General features: G+C 41.7%; 2 protein-coding genes across 4 annotated transcripts; both read right to left on the bottom strand.

Annotated features, from left to right (window-relative positions):
- Positions 1-968: 968 nt before the first annotated feature.
- On the bottom strand, positions 969-3,280 carry LOC114548179 (zinc finger protein OZF-like). The gene is made up of 2 exons (XM_028567965.1): positions 3,001-3,280; positions 969-2,287 (listed from the first exon to the last, which is right to left on the bottom strand). Exons 1-2 carry the CDS (start codon positions 3,233-3,235, stop codon positions 1,149-1,151), a joined length of 1,374 nt encoding a protein of 457 aa, XP_028423766.1. The 5' UTR covers positions 3,236-3,280; the 3' UTR covers positions 969-1,148.
- Positions 3,281-4,592: 1,312 nt separating this feature from the next.
- LOC114548174 (PDZ domain-containing protein 7) lies at positions 4,593-16,141 on the bottom strand. Of its 3 annotated transcripts, none has more exons than XM_028567954.1 (18): positions 16,092-16,141; positions 15,308-15,409; positions 14,917-15,142; positions 14,047-14,184; positions 13,746-13,920; positions 13,486-13,662; positions 13,231-13,378; positions 11,813-11,873; positions 11,481-11,658; positions 11,063-11,289; positions 10,819-10,974; positions 9,813-9,928; positions 9,547-9,638; positions 8,678-8,769; positions 8,479-8,550; positions 7,204-7,824; positions 5,950-6,050; positions 4,593-5,510 (listed from the first exon to the last, which is right to left on the bottom strand). In XM_028567954.1, the coding sequence occupies exons 3-18, from the start codon at positions 15,077-15,079 to the stop codon at positions 5,355-5,357; spliced, it is 2,673 nt and encodes an 890-aa protein (XP_028423755.1). In that variant the 5' UTR covers positions 15,080-15,142; positions 15,308-15,409; positions 16,092-16,141; the 3' UTR covers positions 4,593-5,354. The 3 variants fall into 3 exon arrangements, with proteins under 3 accessions (XP_028423755.1, XP_028423757.1, XP_028423756.1); XM_028567956.1 differs by having other exon boundaries at positions 15,308-15,403; positions 16,092-16,136; XM_028567955.1 differs by having other exon boundaries at positions 15,874-16,128.
- Between the last annotated feature and the right edge of the window lie 421 nt (positions 16,142-16,562).

Below are 16,562 nucleotides of genomic sequence, written 5' to 3'. Positions count from 1 at the left end.
GCAGAAATAAGTTTATTTTTGTTGAAAATCCAGTTTTCACAATGTTTTACCTGGGTTGTAATTCTCTTCAATGATAAACAATTATTTATTCTCTCATCTCCTTTACATGAAGGCAATTTAAAAAAAAAAAGTTTGGTTTGGTGTGGCATTCAAAATATTCCTCATTAGCTACTGCAGAGATCAGAAATGTTTCTGATTGGCTCATGTCTGCCCTCTGCAGGTCAAAATGTAGATTTCAACTTAACAATATGGAGTCAAGACTTTTATATTTTCAGTCAACTGGCAAGGTTCCCACTGTAATAACAAAAAATAAATTTCAGTTGTAAAAATAATTCCAAACCCATTTATTCCATTTACTTAGAACATTTTGTTATTTATTTAGAATAATTTACATACCACACAAAATAAAACTCCTCCCTCTCCCCTGACAGTAGCTTTGTTAAGCAGGAGGGGAAACAGAACCGTAGCAGTTTATTCTTAATGCATTTGATTATAAACTTATTTATGGATGCAAGTCTAAAAAAACAATGCTGCAACATGCGTATGAAGGCAGTGTCCAAAATTACACAGTGAGCACTATTGTTGGGGGCTGGGAGGGTGCGGTTCACATGCATGCTTGTACACGAATGAGCCTACAACAGCAAAAGAAACTGAACAATTATTCACTGTTGCAATGTTCTTTTTTTAAATCGCTCCCACTGAGAAACGATAAAAAAATGCTTTTTCGGCCAATGTTTGCCTGCATGCATCCAAAGCCCGCACAAACATAACTGGTCATACTCTGACTACAAAAGAAAAAATGCTTCAGATACCAAAATTGTGTCCCGTTGCCTACAGATTCTGCATTGATATGCAGAATTGTATGTGTGCGTGTTGTGTATGTATGTGTATACGTATATATATGTCAACAGCTACAGAAAATAAATTTGCTATTATGTTACATTACGTGGAAGGTTATCCACAGAAGATTACTTTAACAATTTTATTAAACAACAAAATGTCAGTTTTCCAAAACCTTACTTCTCCAGGGTTTCTTTTCCTGACAGTGGGAACCCTAGAAAAGTCTTGAGTCTTATCAACAGTATCAGGCTGTAAATGTCAATCTGGATCTGAGTTGCTGGCTGGTTCTGGTCCTCCAGTCCTCTCCATCAGCTGCAGCTGAACGGCCTCTCCTCTGTGTGGGTTCTCGCGTGACGAACCAGGGTTTCCTTGCGATAGAATCCTTTACCACAACCTGAGCAACAAAACGGTTTCTCTCCTGTATGAATATTAATATGCAACCGCAATACCGACTTCTGGCTGAATGTTTTGCCACACACTGAGCAGCTGAAAGGTTTTTCTCCTGTGTGTGTCATCGTGTGCTGTGTCAGTTGGGCTTTGGTGCTGAATGTTTTATCACAAACTGAGCAATTGAAAGGTTTCTCTCCTGTGTGGATTCTCATGTGTTTCTGTAAATTCCCCGTCTGTGTAAACGATTTCTGACAGACTGAGCAGCTGAAAGGCCTTTCTCCCGTATGAGTTCTCATGTGTGTCTCCAGACCTTCCTTGCGAAAATATCTTTTATCACAAACTGAGCAGCTGAAAGGTTTCTCTCCGGTGTGCATCCTCATGTGTCTCTGTATATATCCACTCTGTACAAAAGATTTCTTACAGACTGAGCAGCTGAAGGGTCTTTCTCCGGTGTGATGTGCCATGTGTTGGGTCAGCTGTACCTTCTGTCTGAACCCTTCGCCACAAACTGAGCAGTTGAAAGGTTTTTCTCCTGTATGAGATGTCATGTGTCTCTTCAGATTTCCACTTTTGCCAAATCCTCTTCCACACTCGGAGCAGCGAAATGGTTGCTCGACAGCACTTGTCAAAGAGCTTAAACCTGACGGAGGTTCTCTGGTCTCCTTCCAATCATCGTCGTCTTCAGTCTCAGGTTCAGAAGAGTCTTTGGTCTTGTCAACAGCATCGGGTTCTGGATGTCTATCTGCATCAAAGTCCCTTGCTGGTTCTTGTCCTCTACAGTCCTCCCCGTCAGATTCTGTTTTCATCTGTTCAGTTTGTCTTTGACGAAGCTGTAATGACTGAGGTTTGTCTTCATCATCTTCACTCTTCACAAGAACAGGAGTGAATAGGAAATTGGTGATATCAGCCTCCTCCAACCCTTCAAGTTGCTCTACATCCTGTCTGGTCCAGAGTTCCTCCTGTTCCTCTTTAATGTGTGGGGGGGTCTCTGGGTCCTCCTGGTCCAGACTGGAGCTCCACTCCTGCTGCTCAGGGGGAACCTCTTCTTTACTTATCTCTGCAGGACAGAATGAAAATTCAGACGTGGGGTTCAATATCTTGCTATACACTTTGACATGCATGCTGCAGGGGCCAGGGATCGAACCACCGACCTACTGCTCTTCCTCCTGAACCACAGCAGATACTTTTGTGCTCTAGTACAGACAAAACCTAAAATATATTAAGACCTTAACTTGAATTAGTCGATAACTATGATTTTAATTGTTTTTACCTCTCGGACCGGAAGCTAACCTTTTTTAATGAAAGATCTAAAGGGGGTGAAAGTAGATGCCAGATCTTACCCACCTAACTGTTATTTGAACTAGTTATAATAGACCTTTTTCACAGCAGACATGTTGACATGTCATAGTAGGAAAAGTACAGGTGTATTCAAAACCATTAATGCTGGCTGCATTCCACTTAGGAGAGGCCCTGGTATTGTGCATGCTGACTCACTGAAATAGCTTACTGGGACAATGGATGGAATGGAGCCATCGTTGAGGTTATCAATTTCAGCTGTGCTTTTCCTACTATGACAAGTCAACAGGTCTGCTGTGAAAAAGGTCCATAACCTAACCATAATCCTTTAAAGCTAACGTTAGCTAGCTGACGCTTGCGTATTAACGTCATGCTAGTCTCGTTTCGGTCTAGCATCCACCCGCCGGGGGTGAAGGGTCCAAGAGGATCAGCTGTTAACATCTTCTGAACCGAGACGAAGTAAAGTGAACCAACCTGCTCCGTGAGTGTTGAAAATCGCATCCAGTCGTTTCCGTTCTCGCTCGTTCTCCTCTTTCGAACGACAAAGTTCCTCCTCGTATTCTGCTATCGTTCTTTCAAACAGCCCAAATATCTCTTCAGCAGCCGCGGTTAGTCGCTGGTTTACAAACGCTCTCAGCATTTGCACTTTAGACATTTTTTTTAACTTGTTTCTCCACACAAACTCCGTCAAAACCAGTTTGCTTTCCATCAAACGCGACTATGTCTGCTGGACGCCATATTGCCACAGGTAAGCTTCCGGGGCAGAGTAGTTGCTGGGTTTCAAAATAAAAGTCCGGAAGTGTTCACAAAACGAACCCCATTACTTTGAAATGTAGTCACTTACTGAATACAAATGACATGGCATTTTTTGTAATTAGTAACGTTATCCAATGGATTACATTTGAATCTAATTTGAATACTTTTGGATTACTCAAAATCAAACATTGAAAATTGTGCACCTTATTGCACCAGCCACATAAAAAAATTCTTCCACAAATGTTTTTTTTTTACATCTCAAAACATGTTTAATGCACATACAATGCATTTTTCAGCATTTACAGTTGGTCAAATCAAATTACCCTTACAAAACAGTACTGGCACAAACTACAGGTGTACTGTGTATATTCAACAACATGGGATGCGGTTTCTTTTGTGTACATTTTTGTTGCTTCTGTTTTTTTAAATCAAACCCTCATGGAGGACTTTGCTTATGTAACGCAATCTTCCATGTTTACTGTAAATAAAAAGGAATAAAAACTCCCTTTATCCATAAATCATCATTAAAGAACAAAATATTTTTAGGATGTAGGCCTACATAAAATGTAATCAAGTAATCCTTGGGGACAATGTAACTATAATCTAATACACTTTTTCTTCAAATGTAATCTTGGCTGATTATAGTTACTTATTTTTTTATAATTGATTACATAATCCCGATTACATGTAATCCGTTACTATCCAACTCTGGTCGCTTCTGAAGCATTCAACCACAACCTGGGCCGTCCTCTGGGAATCTCTTGCTTAGATATCATAGAGATGCCATTAAATGAAATGTTGAATGTCATTAATGTTGCAGCACACTATGGTGTGATATCTTTTTAAGTAGTTCAGAAGAAAAAAAAGATACATATATGGAATGAATGAATGAAGCAGCTCTTTCAGTTCTTGTGTTACCTTTATTAAGTTCTTTCAGTTTGCGTTTTACTTATTTAACCAACTCAGTTTGAAAAAAAATCAAATAATTTATTACATTTCAGAGCTCAGAGAAAACAATGAACCTAATTCAAAATATAATGGTAGTTTGTTTCCCTTTTCTTTAAATTTTAAACATGACTTTTCCAGGTTTTCCATGACCGTGTTAGTCTATATCCACAATGTTCCTCTTCCGGGATTGCTCTGTTGGGACGGGTGTCTGTTACCTTGGGCTTTCTTTGTGTTGGCATTTTAAACTTCGGTGGATTTCTGAGGAATATGGTCTAACTGCTCCTCCGATCTCTGCAGGGTAAATCCAGACAGCTAGCTAGACTATCTGTCCAATCTGAGTTTTTTGTTGCATGACTAAAACAACTTCTGAATATACACACGTTCCACCAAAACAAGTTCCTTCCTGAGGCTATTTTGCAGAGGCGCCGTTGCTCCGTACGGCGTTTAGTGCTTCCCAGGATGATTTTGATTGGTTTAAAGAAATGCCACTACACCAGAGCACGTTTTTTTTCCCATCCCGGAATGCTTTCTGGACTCGCCAGACCCTCCTCCGCAGTGCTGTGAAGGAAGGTCTGGCAATGCGAGACTATGACCGTGTGAAGCCTGAACAGGGCTTTTAAAGGCACTCCATTTACAAGTTGCAGTTTGTCATCCTGCACATTTTTAAAAATTCCAAACAAACATTCACTTCTGCACTACTTTTTGTAAAAGAGGATTGTATGTTACATGACATGAAATTTTTTTTGACAGGCATTGGCCCCAGGGTTGTGATGAAGTGACATATTAAGGCATCAGGAGCACCATTTCTTTTTTCATGATTTCAGGCTTTTTGGACACAAATGTATTTACTGTCAACTTTTGTTGCTTATGTGTTTACTCTGAGTGTTTTCGTGTCAATATTTCTCTCATATTATTTGCTTTATCCTTCGGAAGTCCCATGATCTGCTGCCTTGGGCCATTTTTGTTTCCCAACGTAGTTGCACAACAGTCACCAGAGTCCATGTAATTATTCCTAACTTTACCATGAATGGCAACATTGCATACCTGCCCTCAGATCAGTGTGTTTGGGCTAGAGTTCATGTGTTTAGTCCCAGAAGCATTTTTCAAAATTCATGATAAGAGTGTCAGTCTCCTTTCAAAATGGTTTTGGGGACTTTGACCACAAACACCATGGGGTCTTTGGCCTTATTGCTGAAGGCTTTTCGGATGATGTCGACAGCATGCTGATGGGTTACGCCCTGCAGGGAGACTCTGTCCACAGACACCAACTCAAACCCAGCCTGGGGACACGAGAAGGAAAGTTTAAGTCAAACAGTGTGTCAACAGGATATCTGCAGGTCTTAAAAAACATTGACTTTAGTTTTCTTGAAGAAAAGAAAGTCTTAAATATTTACTCTTGCTTGCCAAAGGCAGTAATGTAAGTTACATTACTAACACAACTTCTACTGCCAGGAAGCTCATCATCTGATCATTTTTAATTGGTTTACCCATTTTCTACTGTTTAGCTGGGTCCATTTTGCATTATTAATAAGTGATTCTTGTTTTATGGTGCTGGAAAGCACTGCATAAAATGTGATTTCCCATCATACTACCATACCTTCAATGGTATGATTGTGTGAAGTATTACATTGCATTCTATTTGGTTTTAAAAAAGGTCTTAGATGTAATTTGGTGAACTCTGCATAAACCCTCATCGTTATGTACATCATGTCGTGTCACCTTGAGCACTTCACAGGTGGAGGCGGCTCCTCCAGGAAAGATCTTCTCAATCTTCACCACTGGCTGAACCCTCGACTCCATCCCACCAGATATACTGATACCTAAATCACCACCAACAACAACAAGAGTGGGAGTCAGTGATGTGAAATACCTGGAACTGTAAGTACACAAATATCAAATACAAGCACTGCCTTAACCTAATGTTGAGCAGATAGTATTGATATGTGCACCTGTGTTTAACATGAACACGTTTAACTTTAAGTTAACCATTGTATAATATAGATGAGTATACGTGTAAAGAGGAAGAATATACATTAGGGAAGATGGTTTACAAATAAGCTTTTTAAATCTGGAAGCTCTCACGCTCCTTTTGTAGTATTTCGGTATTGGATAGTTTTGGCTTGCCAGGTTTTGAGATATCTGTCTCTGAGCTTCCATTAATGGTGCTCACAAAAAAACAGTCTCTGTAATCCAGACACCTCAATGTGAACAGGTTTATAGGGACTACCGCCGCGATAAAAAGTAGTTCATTCATAGGAAAGTGTTCATTAATATTTAATATTAGAAGGGCGGTGATGTCACATTCCTTGGTTCGAATCCCACTGCGATACATCAACCAATGTGTCCCTGAGCAGGAAACGTAACCCCTAGTTGCTCCAAAGGCACAATATGACATATATAGCAATTATAAGTCGCTTTGGATGAAAGCATCAGCTAAATGTAATATAATATGTTGCTGGGTTTTATTATCCCACTCCTGTCATTTTCATCCCCCGATGTTTTATCATCTCGGTTTGTTTTTATTTGCATATTTGTTTTTGTTAAATGTTTTGGAAAGAACTTTAAAGAAAAGTGCAATGTGACTAAAGGTTATTGTTTTTTATACATAGGCTATAGTTCCTATGAAATCTGCACCGCAGCGGGTTCTGTGAAATGTTCTTTTTTTTTTAAGATTATTTTTTTGGGCATTTTAGGCCTTTAATTGACAGGACAGCTGAAAACATTAAAGGGGAGAGAGAGGGGGAATGACACGCAGCAGCAAAGGGCCGCAGGTCGGAGTTGAACCAAGGCCTGCTGCGTTGAGGAGTAAACCTCTATTATATGGGCGCCCGCGCTACCAACTGAGCTATCTGGGCGCCCCTGTGAAATGTTCTGAACAATCGGGACATTGTTTTTGGAAAGACATGATGGATTGAACTGAACCCAAATGATTTATAAAATGATTCAGACATTAAATCAATTAAACCCTTTTACCCAGTGACTGTTTGGTCTTGGAGATGCTGACAGTTTTGAGCTCGTACTCCTGTTCCGGCTCGGAGCCGTTGAGTCCGTTCTCAGAGGAAGCCTGATGTCCGTTCATCTGTTCACTCGCCGCTCGCTGATCCGGACTCGATCTGAACACCTGCGACAACAAGGGCCGACTCCTGCGAGCAGCACTCTGCAGCATGAACACCGTTTCGTTACTCCTGTCTCCACTCTGCTCCTTTTTGCTTTTGGAGTGGCCGTTTCTAAACGGGGACCTTCCTCTCTCTGAGGCCGTGTCCCCCTTGTCAGAAGTGGAGTGCAGCGAAACCTCGTCAAAGTGGACGGAGCGAATCGTGCCGATGTCTGTTCGTATGGGAGGCCGGGAGTCTTGGCTGCTTGCCAGCAGCCAGTTGGGGAGCATGGGGCTGGCAGAGGGGGGTCTGAGGTCTCTGGACTCTGTGTTATATCCGTCCACTGGTATGTCCAGGAGCGGGGTGAAGGACCTGGAGAGATGGGACTTCTCCCTGGACCTCCGGGGCCGAGACACGCTGAGCTTCTCCAGCTCATCCAGTAGGTGGCTCTCCTTCTCCACCTCCTCAGCATTGTGGAGCTCAAATCTTCCCCTGTAATCTGGAGGGAAACACAAACTGTATCAGCACCTGTTTTCATGTTCTGAAAGCACACAGATGAACAGGTATGCATGATAAAAAATAAAAAATACTCATGTCAAATTTATGAGACACTAAATTAGTTCCTAAGTCAAAATTGCATCTTAATATCTCATTAGTTTTGATTTACTAGTTTTGTCAAAATGATGAGCTACCGAGTACAGTATTTTTATTTTTATGTGTTTTTTTTTCTTTTTTTGGAAGAAATAGACCTCCATAGGGATGACATTTCCCTCAGAACACAATATATATAGTAGGCCTATCACTCTTACTCTAAAAAAAAAAAAACACCAATCATTTAAAATCATCACACCCACCTTTTTAAGCAGTAATAAATAGCCAGCCTCTTAGTTTGGGGAAGATTGCTGTAATTATTTCCTCCGTAATGTCAGATATAATATAAGTTTGTAGAATTTGTTTTGTTGTATGGGTACATGTTTTGTATATATGTGGAACAGTGTAGGTCTTGGCACGCAAGAAAATAGTATTGTGAAATCAAATCAAATCAAAGATCTAAGATGGGTTTTTCAGAGAATATTTAACACCAAAATCGAATCAAAAAGTTGAAATGACATCAAACTGAGGTTGTATTGTAGCTGCGGTGAAAGGTACTAACCCGGGATGGGAGTGATGAGGCGCCGTTTGGGTACTCGACCAGATGTGGGAGAGCGAAGAGGAGGAGTTTGGACTGCAATATAGAAGAGAACGAAAAGATGAAAATGTTACAGAATGGAGCATAATGAGGACTGTTAAGACCTGTTGTTTTTGCAACTGATCACACTGATTCTGACAAACTCGGCCAGGATCACACGCACTTGAGCGATACTTGAGGATATCGTAGGCCTCGACTTCGATAGGGGTCACCATGTTATTAAATGCACTCAAGTCAGCAGGAGATAGCAGCATCCTGAGAAAAGACAACATGAAAAGAAAAAAACGTGTTACATTACAAAACACTCATCAGTGTCTCATTGTGGAACATTTAGATTTGAGAAGATTATCCTGAAAAATCCTTAATCCCCTCCTAGCAGTATTTGTAATACCACAGTTTCTCTGGCTGGATTTACACAAAGTGGAGAGCAGACATCTTTATTTTGTGATCAGAGTTTGTCTACATTTATTACATGCAGGCATAAAGAAAATCTTCATGATCTAAATGTATATTTCTGTAAGTATTTTGGCAGCGTTATTGTGTTGATGCTGCGCAGTCACGGAAGGCTTGTATCATGTGGACGCGCCGACAGTTTTGTTGTCATTACTTGGAATTCTTCATGGGGGCGGCAGAAACTACGCACTATAGCTTTAAAACAAGTCCAAGGTACACTTAAAAAACACTGAGTGGAGGACCGTGGTGACCGCCATATAGGGCTCTATAAGTAAGCACCAACATTTTAAAATGAATCCTAGAATTAACAGGAAGCAACTGATTTAAATAGGTGTAATATGTGACCCTTTTAGTCGGTATTTTATCTGTTGGAGCATGGTAAGAGCCTTGCAGCAGCATTTTGGACAGTTTATAAACGGTGTACGGAAGATTGATTAAGGCAGGTAAAAAGTGAGTTACAGTAGTCCAAACTGGATGGGATAAAAGCATGTATTATATTAATATGAATCCCTGAATCAGTAGCTGTATCAAAGAAGGCTTTGAAGTAAATATCTAGTAATTATTTATTTTTTTAAATACCGGACTTCTCTCAGCAGCAGCAGCTTCTCAGGTCTGTCCAGCACGGCCAGCAGGTGGCGTATCAAGTTCTCCACTGACTGCTCTGCCACGTACTGTGGAAGAGGAACGACCAAAGTTTGGTATCCAGTTGACAATGACTTAAACTTAGAGCTGATATGTGAAATATGTTGTGTGATTAAAAAAAAAAAGAACTGTAAACACAGACTCCTTTATGGGCAGTCCAAAGGTCAGCACATCTAAAAGCTAAATCTAAAAAGTCTTCTTACCCTTCGGCACGTCTCCATCACAGCAGCCACCTCCTCCTCAGTCAGCAGCCTGCGGGCCATGTCCTCCACCACTCCAAGCATCTCTGAATTTGGCATCGCACTGAGCTGTCGTCCCCCTGAAAACATCGTAACGGATCTTAAGATGTTTGTCTACAGGCCCATCAATACCTCTTTATAATGTAACTGGATGACATACAGTGGTTACATTCTGAATAAATCTGTTCTATCAGTGTATAGTTTCCCAGAATACAGCCTGTAAAGATCTTTGAGCTTGCTTGGGTTGCTGCACATCAATCAGTCACAAAAGCACCATTACTCACTTTTCATAAAGTTAACTTTTTCAGCATGGAGTAGGATTAAGGATTTCAAATCTGCCACAGAGCGAATAAGGAGATTTGCTTTCTCAAAGTCAAAGGAGAAAGGCTGAAGATATTCTGTATTTCTCATTATAAACAAATAAGTAGCCAGTGTATCAAAGTCTGATATATCTTATTCTTCCGTGCCGTTGAGCTCCATTGTTGTCCACTGTAGTTTATTTTGACTCAATCCGAAATGCACCAAGTTATGTTTGCTAATAACCCAGCTGTTTTAGGTAAAAATTTAAACTATACATTTTTGACTAGTTTACAGCTTCATGTGGAGTGAAAGGGTTTGGTGCTGAGTAGGGAGGCCAGAGAGAAACTATTCTCTCTAACTAACTATGAAAACTATGAAACTATGGTCTTTTTATGGGATTTATTGACAGTTTGAAAAATGTAGAAAAACGGCAGCATTTGTAACCTTTTTAAATCATATGTGGCTTTAGTTTCCTGTGGTATTTACTTATGTGAATGTCTTCATAGCACAGTGTGAAGTTTTTCACAGAGCAACCCAAGCAAGTGCAGCATCTTCTTGAAACATTCAGAAAGTCGTCAAATTTCCTGTTCAAAACTAATTTGTGTTGGTTTCTGTGGCAGTGGGAATACTGCAACTTTAACGAATTTTCATGATGCAAAATTGCAGCTACCTTTGCCAGCCTTGTGTGTGGATGGCGACTTGGAGCGGCCCCTGGAAGTGCGTCCACCCTTGAATAGCAAGTTGACGAAGGTTTTTGAGCGCTGCAGGGTGCTCCTCTCCTCTGGCTGCTTCCCTTTCTGCTTCTTCTCTTTCTCCTGCTTGATCTCTATGATTGGATAGCAACAGTTGGTCATTTACACGGCCATTCCAACCATTCCATCTTTGGATGTTTCCCCCATTTTTCTTTGCCTCACCTGCCACGGTGACTTGGCTCTGGGATCTGCTGATTAGTCGGCTCGGTCTGCTTAGAGCCAGCAGCACCGACGTCTTGGGGGACTCTCGACTCTCCCTGACCTCCTCTCCACGGATCACCGTGTCTTTGAGCAGAGTGGTCCGTCCCAGGCTGCGAGTGGTTTCTGCACCCGTCTTCTGAGAGGGAAGGTCCGTCTGCGAGGCGGTCTCGGTTTGCTCTGACTCAGACCTGGACAAAATAAACTACCATGATCAAGTCTGGTCGTGTTGCTTTTGAATGTGTGTCTGCAGTGTAAGAAGATCATTTTAATAGCCTAGAGCAAGCAAAACGTTCTGTATAATACACTGTTTCGGTTTAGTATTTTTTAACTGTTGCTTCCCCCGAATTTGGGAGAATAACTGAACATTAACAACCCTGACCTCCGGTCCTCAGTAGAGATGCAGACATCCACCATGTCTAAACCAAAATGCAGGCTGGGAGGGAACATGACCTGCGACAGGCCGCTCAGAGAGCTGACAGGAGTCCCAGACGACAGAGAGGAGGCTGAGGAGTTGGAGTCTGAACCCTGGGAGGAAGATTTCTGAGTGCCATTGGCCACTGATGAAGAAAACAAGAGATCATCTAACTTGAATGTATCCAAGCATATCCCTGAGGGTCCTGTGATCTTTACAGGCTCACAGATAGAGCCTCACACAGACGACAAACAACAAAGGATTGCAGCCTTCTAGATAATGAAAAAACCGATACATACGCTTATTGAGCCATCTGTATTCTGCCACCATCTCTTTGTAAGCGGGGTATCGTCCTGCTTCCTGTGAAGATATGCAAATGAGATACAGTAGAGACCTTGAAACTTTTATAGGATCGCTATATTTGATAAAGAGTAACCCTAGAACCACACAGAGAACCACAACCACCCAACTCTTCATCCTCAAAGAGAAACACATTTTTCTTCTTGACTTTCTAGTAACCTTTGGCAGATGAGGTGCTGTCTAACTCTTCAGTTTCCCCAAGGCAAAGAGTGGAATCTCGGAACAAAACTTGCCCATAACACGGCTCTAAGCTTTGATCAGCACCTGATCCCGGCTGCCTGGTGAATAATGCACACGGCCTGGCTATTTTTCAGAGCGCGAAACCCAAGCTCCGACAAGTAAAGTGAGCGAGGAATATTACGAGTGCATGCCAGCTGTCGGGCCCTGCTACACAAACCGCCGCTACGTCCACTGTGTGGCGACGCGGCTCGTGGGGTTTGTATTTGTGAGAGAATTAAAGATGAAAGGTAGGAAACCGGTCAGAAAGTTAAATGTGTGTCAGGTCATCTAACCGAGGCAGTAATGAAAGAGCCGGCGTGCTTTCTGATTACAAAGAGTCATTATGAAACGTGATACTTCTGCTTGTGGTTAACACGGAATTCAACACCAAACATTCAACTGATACAACTTCACTTCTACTAACATGTTTTATAAAGATGAAAGCTCCAACTTCACCACTGTACCAAAGGATTACATATTTTCAGGTATTTTTCTATCAAATTGGATTACTTTTACCCTCTGGAAAACTTCATGACAACTTCCGACCATTAATCTTTTAAAAAAACAGATTCTCTTGACAGCATAGATGTTCCCTGGAGGCTGACATTTGTTCATTTTACATCAAAACTTGTGCACTCATTTGTGTCAGCTCAAAATTTTACACAAATCCTCTCTATACAACCTGCCTCAACTTCTCCTTATATTTACTTATGCCACGTAATCCTGTTTAAGCTTGAAACCACTGGAGAGCAGTTTTCTTATATAGAATGTTAAAAAATGAAACCTGAAAAAATATATTTATTTTAAAGCAATCCATAAACGTCACATTAACATTTTGAATCACTGGCTCTGTTACAGGAATAAAAGCATGTGTATAGTCTTGCATTTATCATTATATTTTTTGCGCAAAATATTTTTTAGAAACATTTTATTTTTAGGCACTCTGCTCCATCGCTGCTCTCATCTTTTATTTTATTTTAAGATTATTTTTGACAGGACATCTTAGACTTGGCAGAGGGGGAACGACATGCAGCAAAGGGCCGCAAGTCAGAACCGAACCCGCGGCGTTGAGGACTGAGCCTCTGTATATGGGCGCGCGCTCTATCAGGTGAGCTACCCAGCACCCCACCGCTCTCACCTTGATGGTCAGCATGACATGCGTGTGGCTCTTCAGCACCTCCACGGCACTGCTGTGGCTGATATCCTCAAAGCTCACTCCATTGGCAGCCAGGATCTGGTCCCCCATCTTTATTCCATTCTGCTCAGCCAGCCCACCAGGATCCAGTCTAAAACATCACGACAGGAGTAAGCATGAGAGACTTTTTAACGACTCAATGTTTTAGAAAACAAACGTGATCTAGCAGAGAATGTTTTCCATGGCGGATGTTCGTACTTGGAAACATAGATGCCCAGACCAAACTCCTTCCCCCCCCTGATGTTGAAGCCCAGGCAGTAGTCGTCTGAGGTGGTGTAAAGGTGGACGATCCTTTGGAGAGCGCTTCCTGAGCTGGCATCCGAAGGTGTCTGTCCGCTCTCCTCCACCACCATACGCCTGTGTATCAAGTCCACCCTGGAAGATTGTCCACAGTCGGTCAGGATCTAATATTTCTGTGACAAACTGAGCTAATATTAACAGGAATAGTTCTTCATCACCAGGTCGTCTTCTCCTTGGAGTAGCGGATGCCGGGGACTTTGCCAACGCGTCTCACCACCATCCTCAGCCTGTTGTTGCCTGTCAGGACCTTCACAGCGCTGCTCATCGTTATGCTCTCCAGGCTGACACCGTTCACCTCCACCAGTTTATCACCTACAAACAGGCCTGCCTCCTCTGTGGACACAAATACACCCAAGCACTGTCACAAGAGCAACACAAGTACAGTTACTACAGTCAGAAAGGACATCAGGATTAAAGTGGCTCTATCACACTATTTCACACAGTAGCACGTCAGTTTACCTGCTGTACTGTTGTCCTCCACCTTACTGACAAAGATGCTGAGGCCATGCTCCGAGCCTCCACGCACGCTGAAGCCGAGCTTGCCGTCCACACTCTTATCCACTGTGATCGTATGGAGGTCCTCACTCTCATCTCCACCTAAAGACATCGCACAGATTTTTTTTTTTGTATCTTGTGTGTAAAAGTCTTTGAATCACTCAATAAAAATACTTTTCAGAAAGAAACATGGATGCTGTGTCAATAAGCCAATAATAGTCATAACTAGAACTTAATTTGCTTCTGAGAGGAGGTAACTTCCACCAAATCCAAATGACAGAACCGAGGAGGTGATTTAAAATAAGAGCAAAGCTGCAGTTACTCTGATTTTATTTTTTTAAAACACTGCAAACTCCTGTGCATCTTTTATTTTCAGTTCCCTTGAATGTCGATCAAAAACCGGGCAGTAAAGATGGAAACAAAGTGTTATCTTTTATAAAGTATCAGGTCTATATCAAAGAAACTAAACGTTATTTAAATGCATTAATTACATTAAATGCGTTATGCATTAACAATACAACAATAACATTTGGGAAATAATATTAAGATACATTGCTTGTTTCATTTTCAAGTACTGACAATGTTATTGTCTAAGGTTTTTTAATTGATTGTTTCAGTCAAAAAGGTTGAGATCCGGTCAGTGTGATGCAGATATAAGATAGTAAATGCACCCTGCTAAGTAAGTCTCAACTTTGCTGTATCCAAATCTATCTTAATCCTAAAAGAATTACCCATAATTCTTTGTCTGTCAGATTCATAAACCAGTGTTTTGTCTTCAGTAGTCTGTAGGTTGTCATGTGCACTACACATGCAGCCAGACCAACTACTCCTTACCATCCACAGGAGAGTTGATGAGGATGACCCGGCCCATGGGTGAGGAGGATCGGATTCCACGTCGGCGTTGCTCCTTCTTTCGTAAGAGGTTGCGTGCAGCCGTGTGTGACCCTTGGGTCCCGGGGGTTTTCTCCCTGCGGGACGGGTCTGACAAGTGAGCCATGGAGGCTGGCTGGGTCCCCTTTCACACACACTCCACCGGGGGCTCAGCTCCGGGTGGAGGAGCCTACAGCAGCGTACAGCAGAAGGAATGGGATCCTCAGGCAATTTGTGCGCTGTGCTCCCTGCACGCTGAGACTATATTGTGTTCACATTTGCATGGTGATTGTTGTGATATTTCTTTAGTTAAGCAACTCATTAAGCAACGTAAGAGTTGCTTAATGCAACTCACCGACGCAGGTTGCTTTGTGACATGATAGCTGACTCTTTGGCCCCCTGGAGTCACACTTTGGTCCATTCCTGCCCATGTTGCATCTCTCTCACCTGTCTGAGCCTCACACAAAAATAAACACATCAAGTAGGACTACACAAGTCCATTACATGTCTAGTCTTTGCAACTCCCCTTACATTAAGGACATTAGGCCATTAATACAAAAGGGCAACAAATAAACTGCAGGTGAGGATAGAAATAGGATTTAATAGGTTTATTTAGCTCAGACCTGACCCACTTAAGAGTCAGGATGTCACACGGTGTTACCATGGTTACATGTCACTAAACTTAACCCGTGATAACAGTGTGTCATGTCGTCACCTTGGGGTTTCCCCCAGACGTCTCAGTGCTTCAGCACCCCGGACAGCGACAAAGGCGACATTTAACGTGTAATTATTGACACCCAGATAGATTTAGGAAAATTAAGTTTAATTGCGTCTTAATTTATTCCGCTACGATATCTGATACATCCGGGAACGAATGTAGACTTATCTAGCCCATCATACACAACAAAACAAAACATTTACCAAACATCATCTTCTTCTTTCAAGCGCAGAGCGGTGCAGACAACAAGGCAGCTTTTCTCATGTAACGTTATTCTGCTTAAATACTAGCAAACTAGCTACTATAGGCTAGGAAGCGCACTGGTAGGCGACAACAAAAACAACAAAAACAGCGTCTTGCAATTCATCCCATACTCTGTAAATTAATTTCACTAAGTTCAGCTACTTAAATATTAGCCTACCTGTGTCCATGTTGTGCAAAATGATCTAACGCACCTCCCTGAGACATTTCTCTGGCGGTTTAAAAAGTTCCGCCCCCGGCCGTGTCGATTGGCTGCTTTGAAGTTTATTGAGAGTATTTGATTGGACGACTATTATGCCAAATCAACTGCCAGGGTGTGCATTACAACAGAAAATCAGTGATGCCTGTCAGATACTGATGCAAAAAAAATAATGCAACACAACTGGACATCCTTTATTGTAACATTGTGGTTTGAGGTGGTTTTCAGCATCAGGTCTGCCTCCTCAGTGGTTTAGACACAAAGAAACATTAACACTAAACCCAACCTAATAAAACTGGACTTAAATCTCATTTGTTTTTGTTGCAACCTCCAGGATAGAAAAAAAAAAAAATCAGCTTTGTCTCCAAATTCCCTCTCTCTTATCTGCTCTGGTAGTATACGTATAAGTAAGAGAGGAGACAGTGCTTAGGA

The sequence above is a fragment of the Perca flavescens genome, chromosome 21, assembly GCF_004354835.1.
Source record: "Perca flavescens isolate YP-PL-M2 chromosome 21, PFLA_1.0, whole genome shotgun sequence".
NCBI lineage: Eukaryota > Metazoa > Chordata > Actinopteri > Perciformes > Percidae > Perca > Perca flavescens.
The sequence above is the reverse complement of the archived record's forward strand: the minus strand, read 5'-3'. Positions and strand labels throughout refer to the sequence as shown.

Excerpts from the sequence above, each read along its gene's own strand:
- LOC114548174 (XM_028567954.1), bottom strand. The coding sequence starts at position 15,079 with ATGGCTCACTTGTCAGACCCGTCCCGCAGGGAGAAAACCCCCGGGACC. Across the intron at positions 8,770-9,546 it reads CTGCTGCTGAGAGAAGTCCG|GATGCTGCTATCTCCTGCTG; the intron begins GTATTTAAAAAA and ends GTCTTTTCTCAG. Across the intron at positions 8,551-8,677 it reads TATCCTCAAGTATCGCTCAA|TCCAAACTCCTCCTCTTCGC; the intron begins GTGCGTGTGATC and ends TCTATATTGCAG.
- LOC114548179 (XM_028567965.1), bottom strand. The coding sequence starts at position 3,235 with ATGGAAAGCAAACTGGTTTTGACGGAGTTTGTGTGGAGAAACAAGTTA. Across the intron at positions 2,288-3,000 it reads TTTCAACACTCACGGAGCAG|AGATAAGTAAAGAAGAGGTT; the intron begins GTTGGTTCACTT and ends TCTGTCCTGCAG.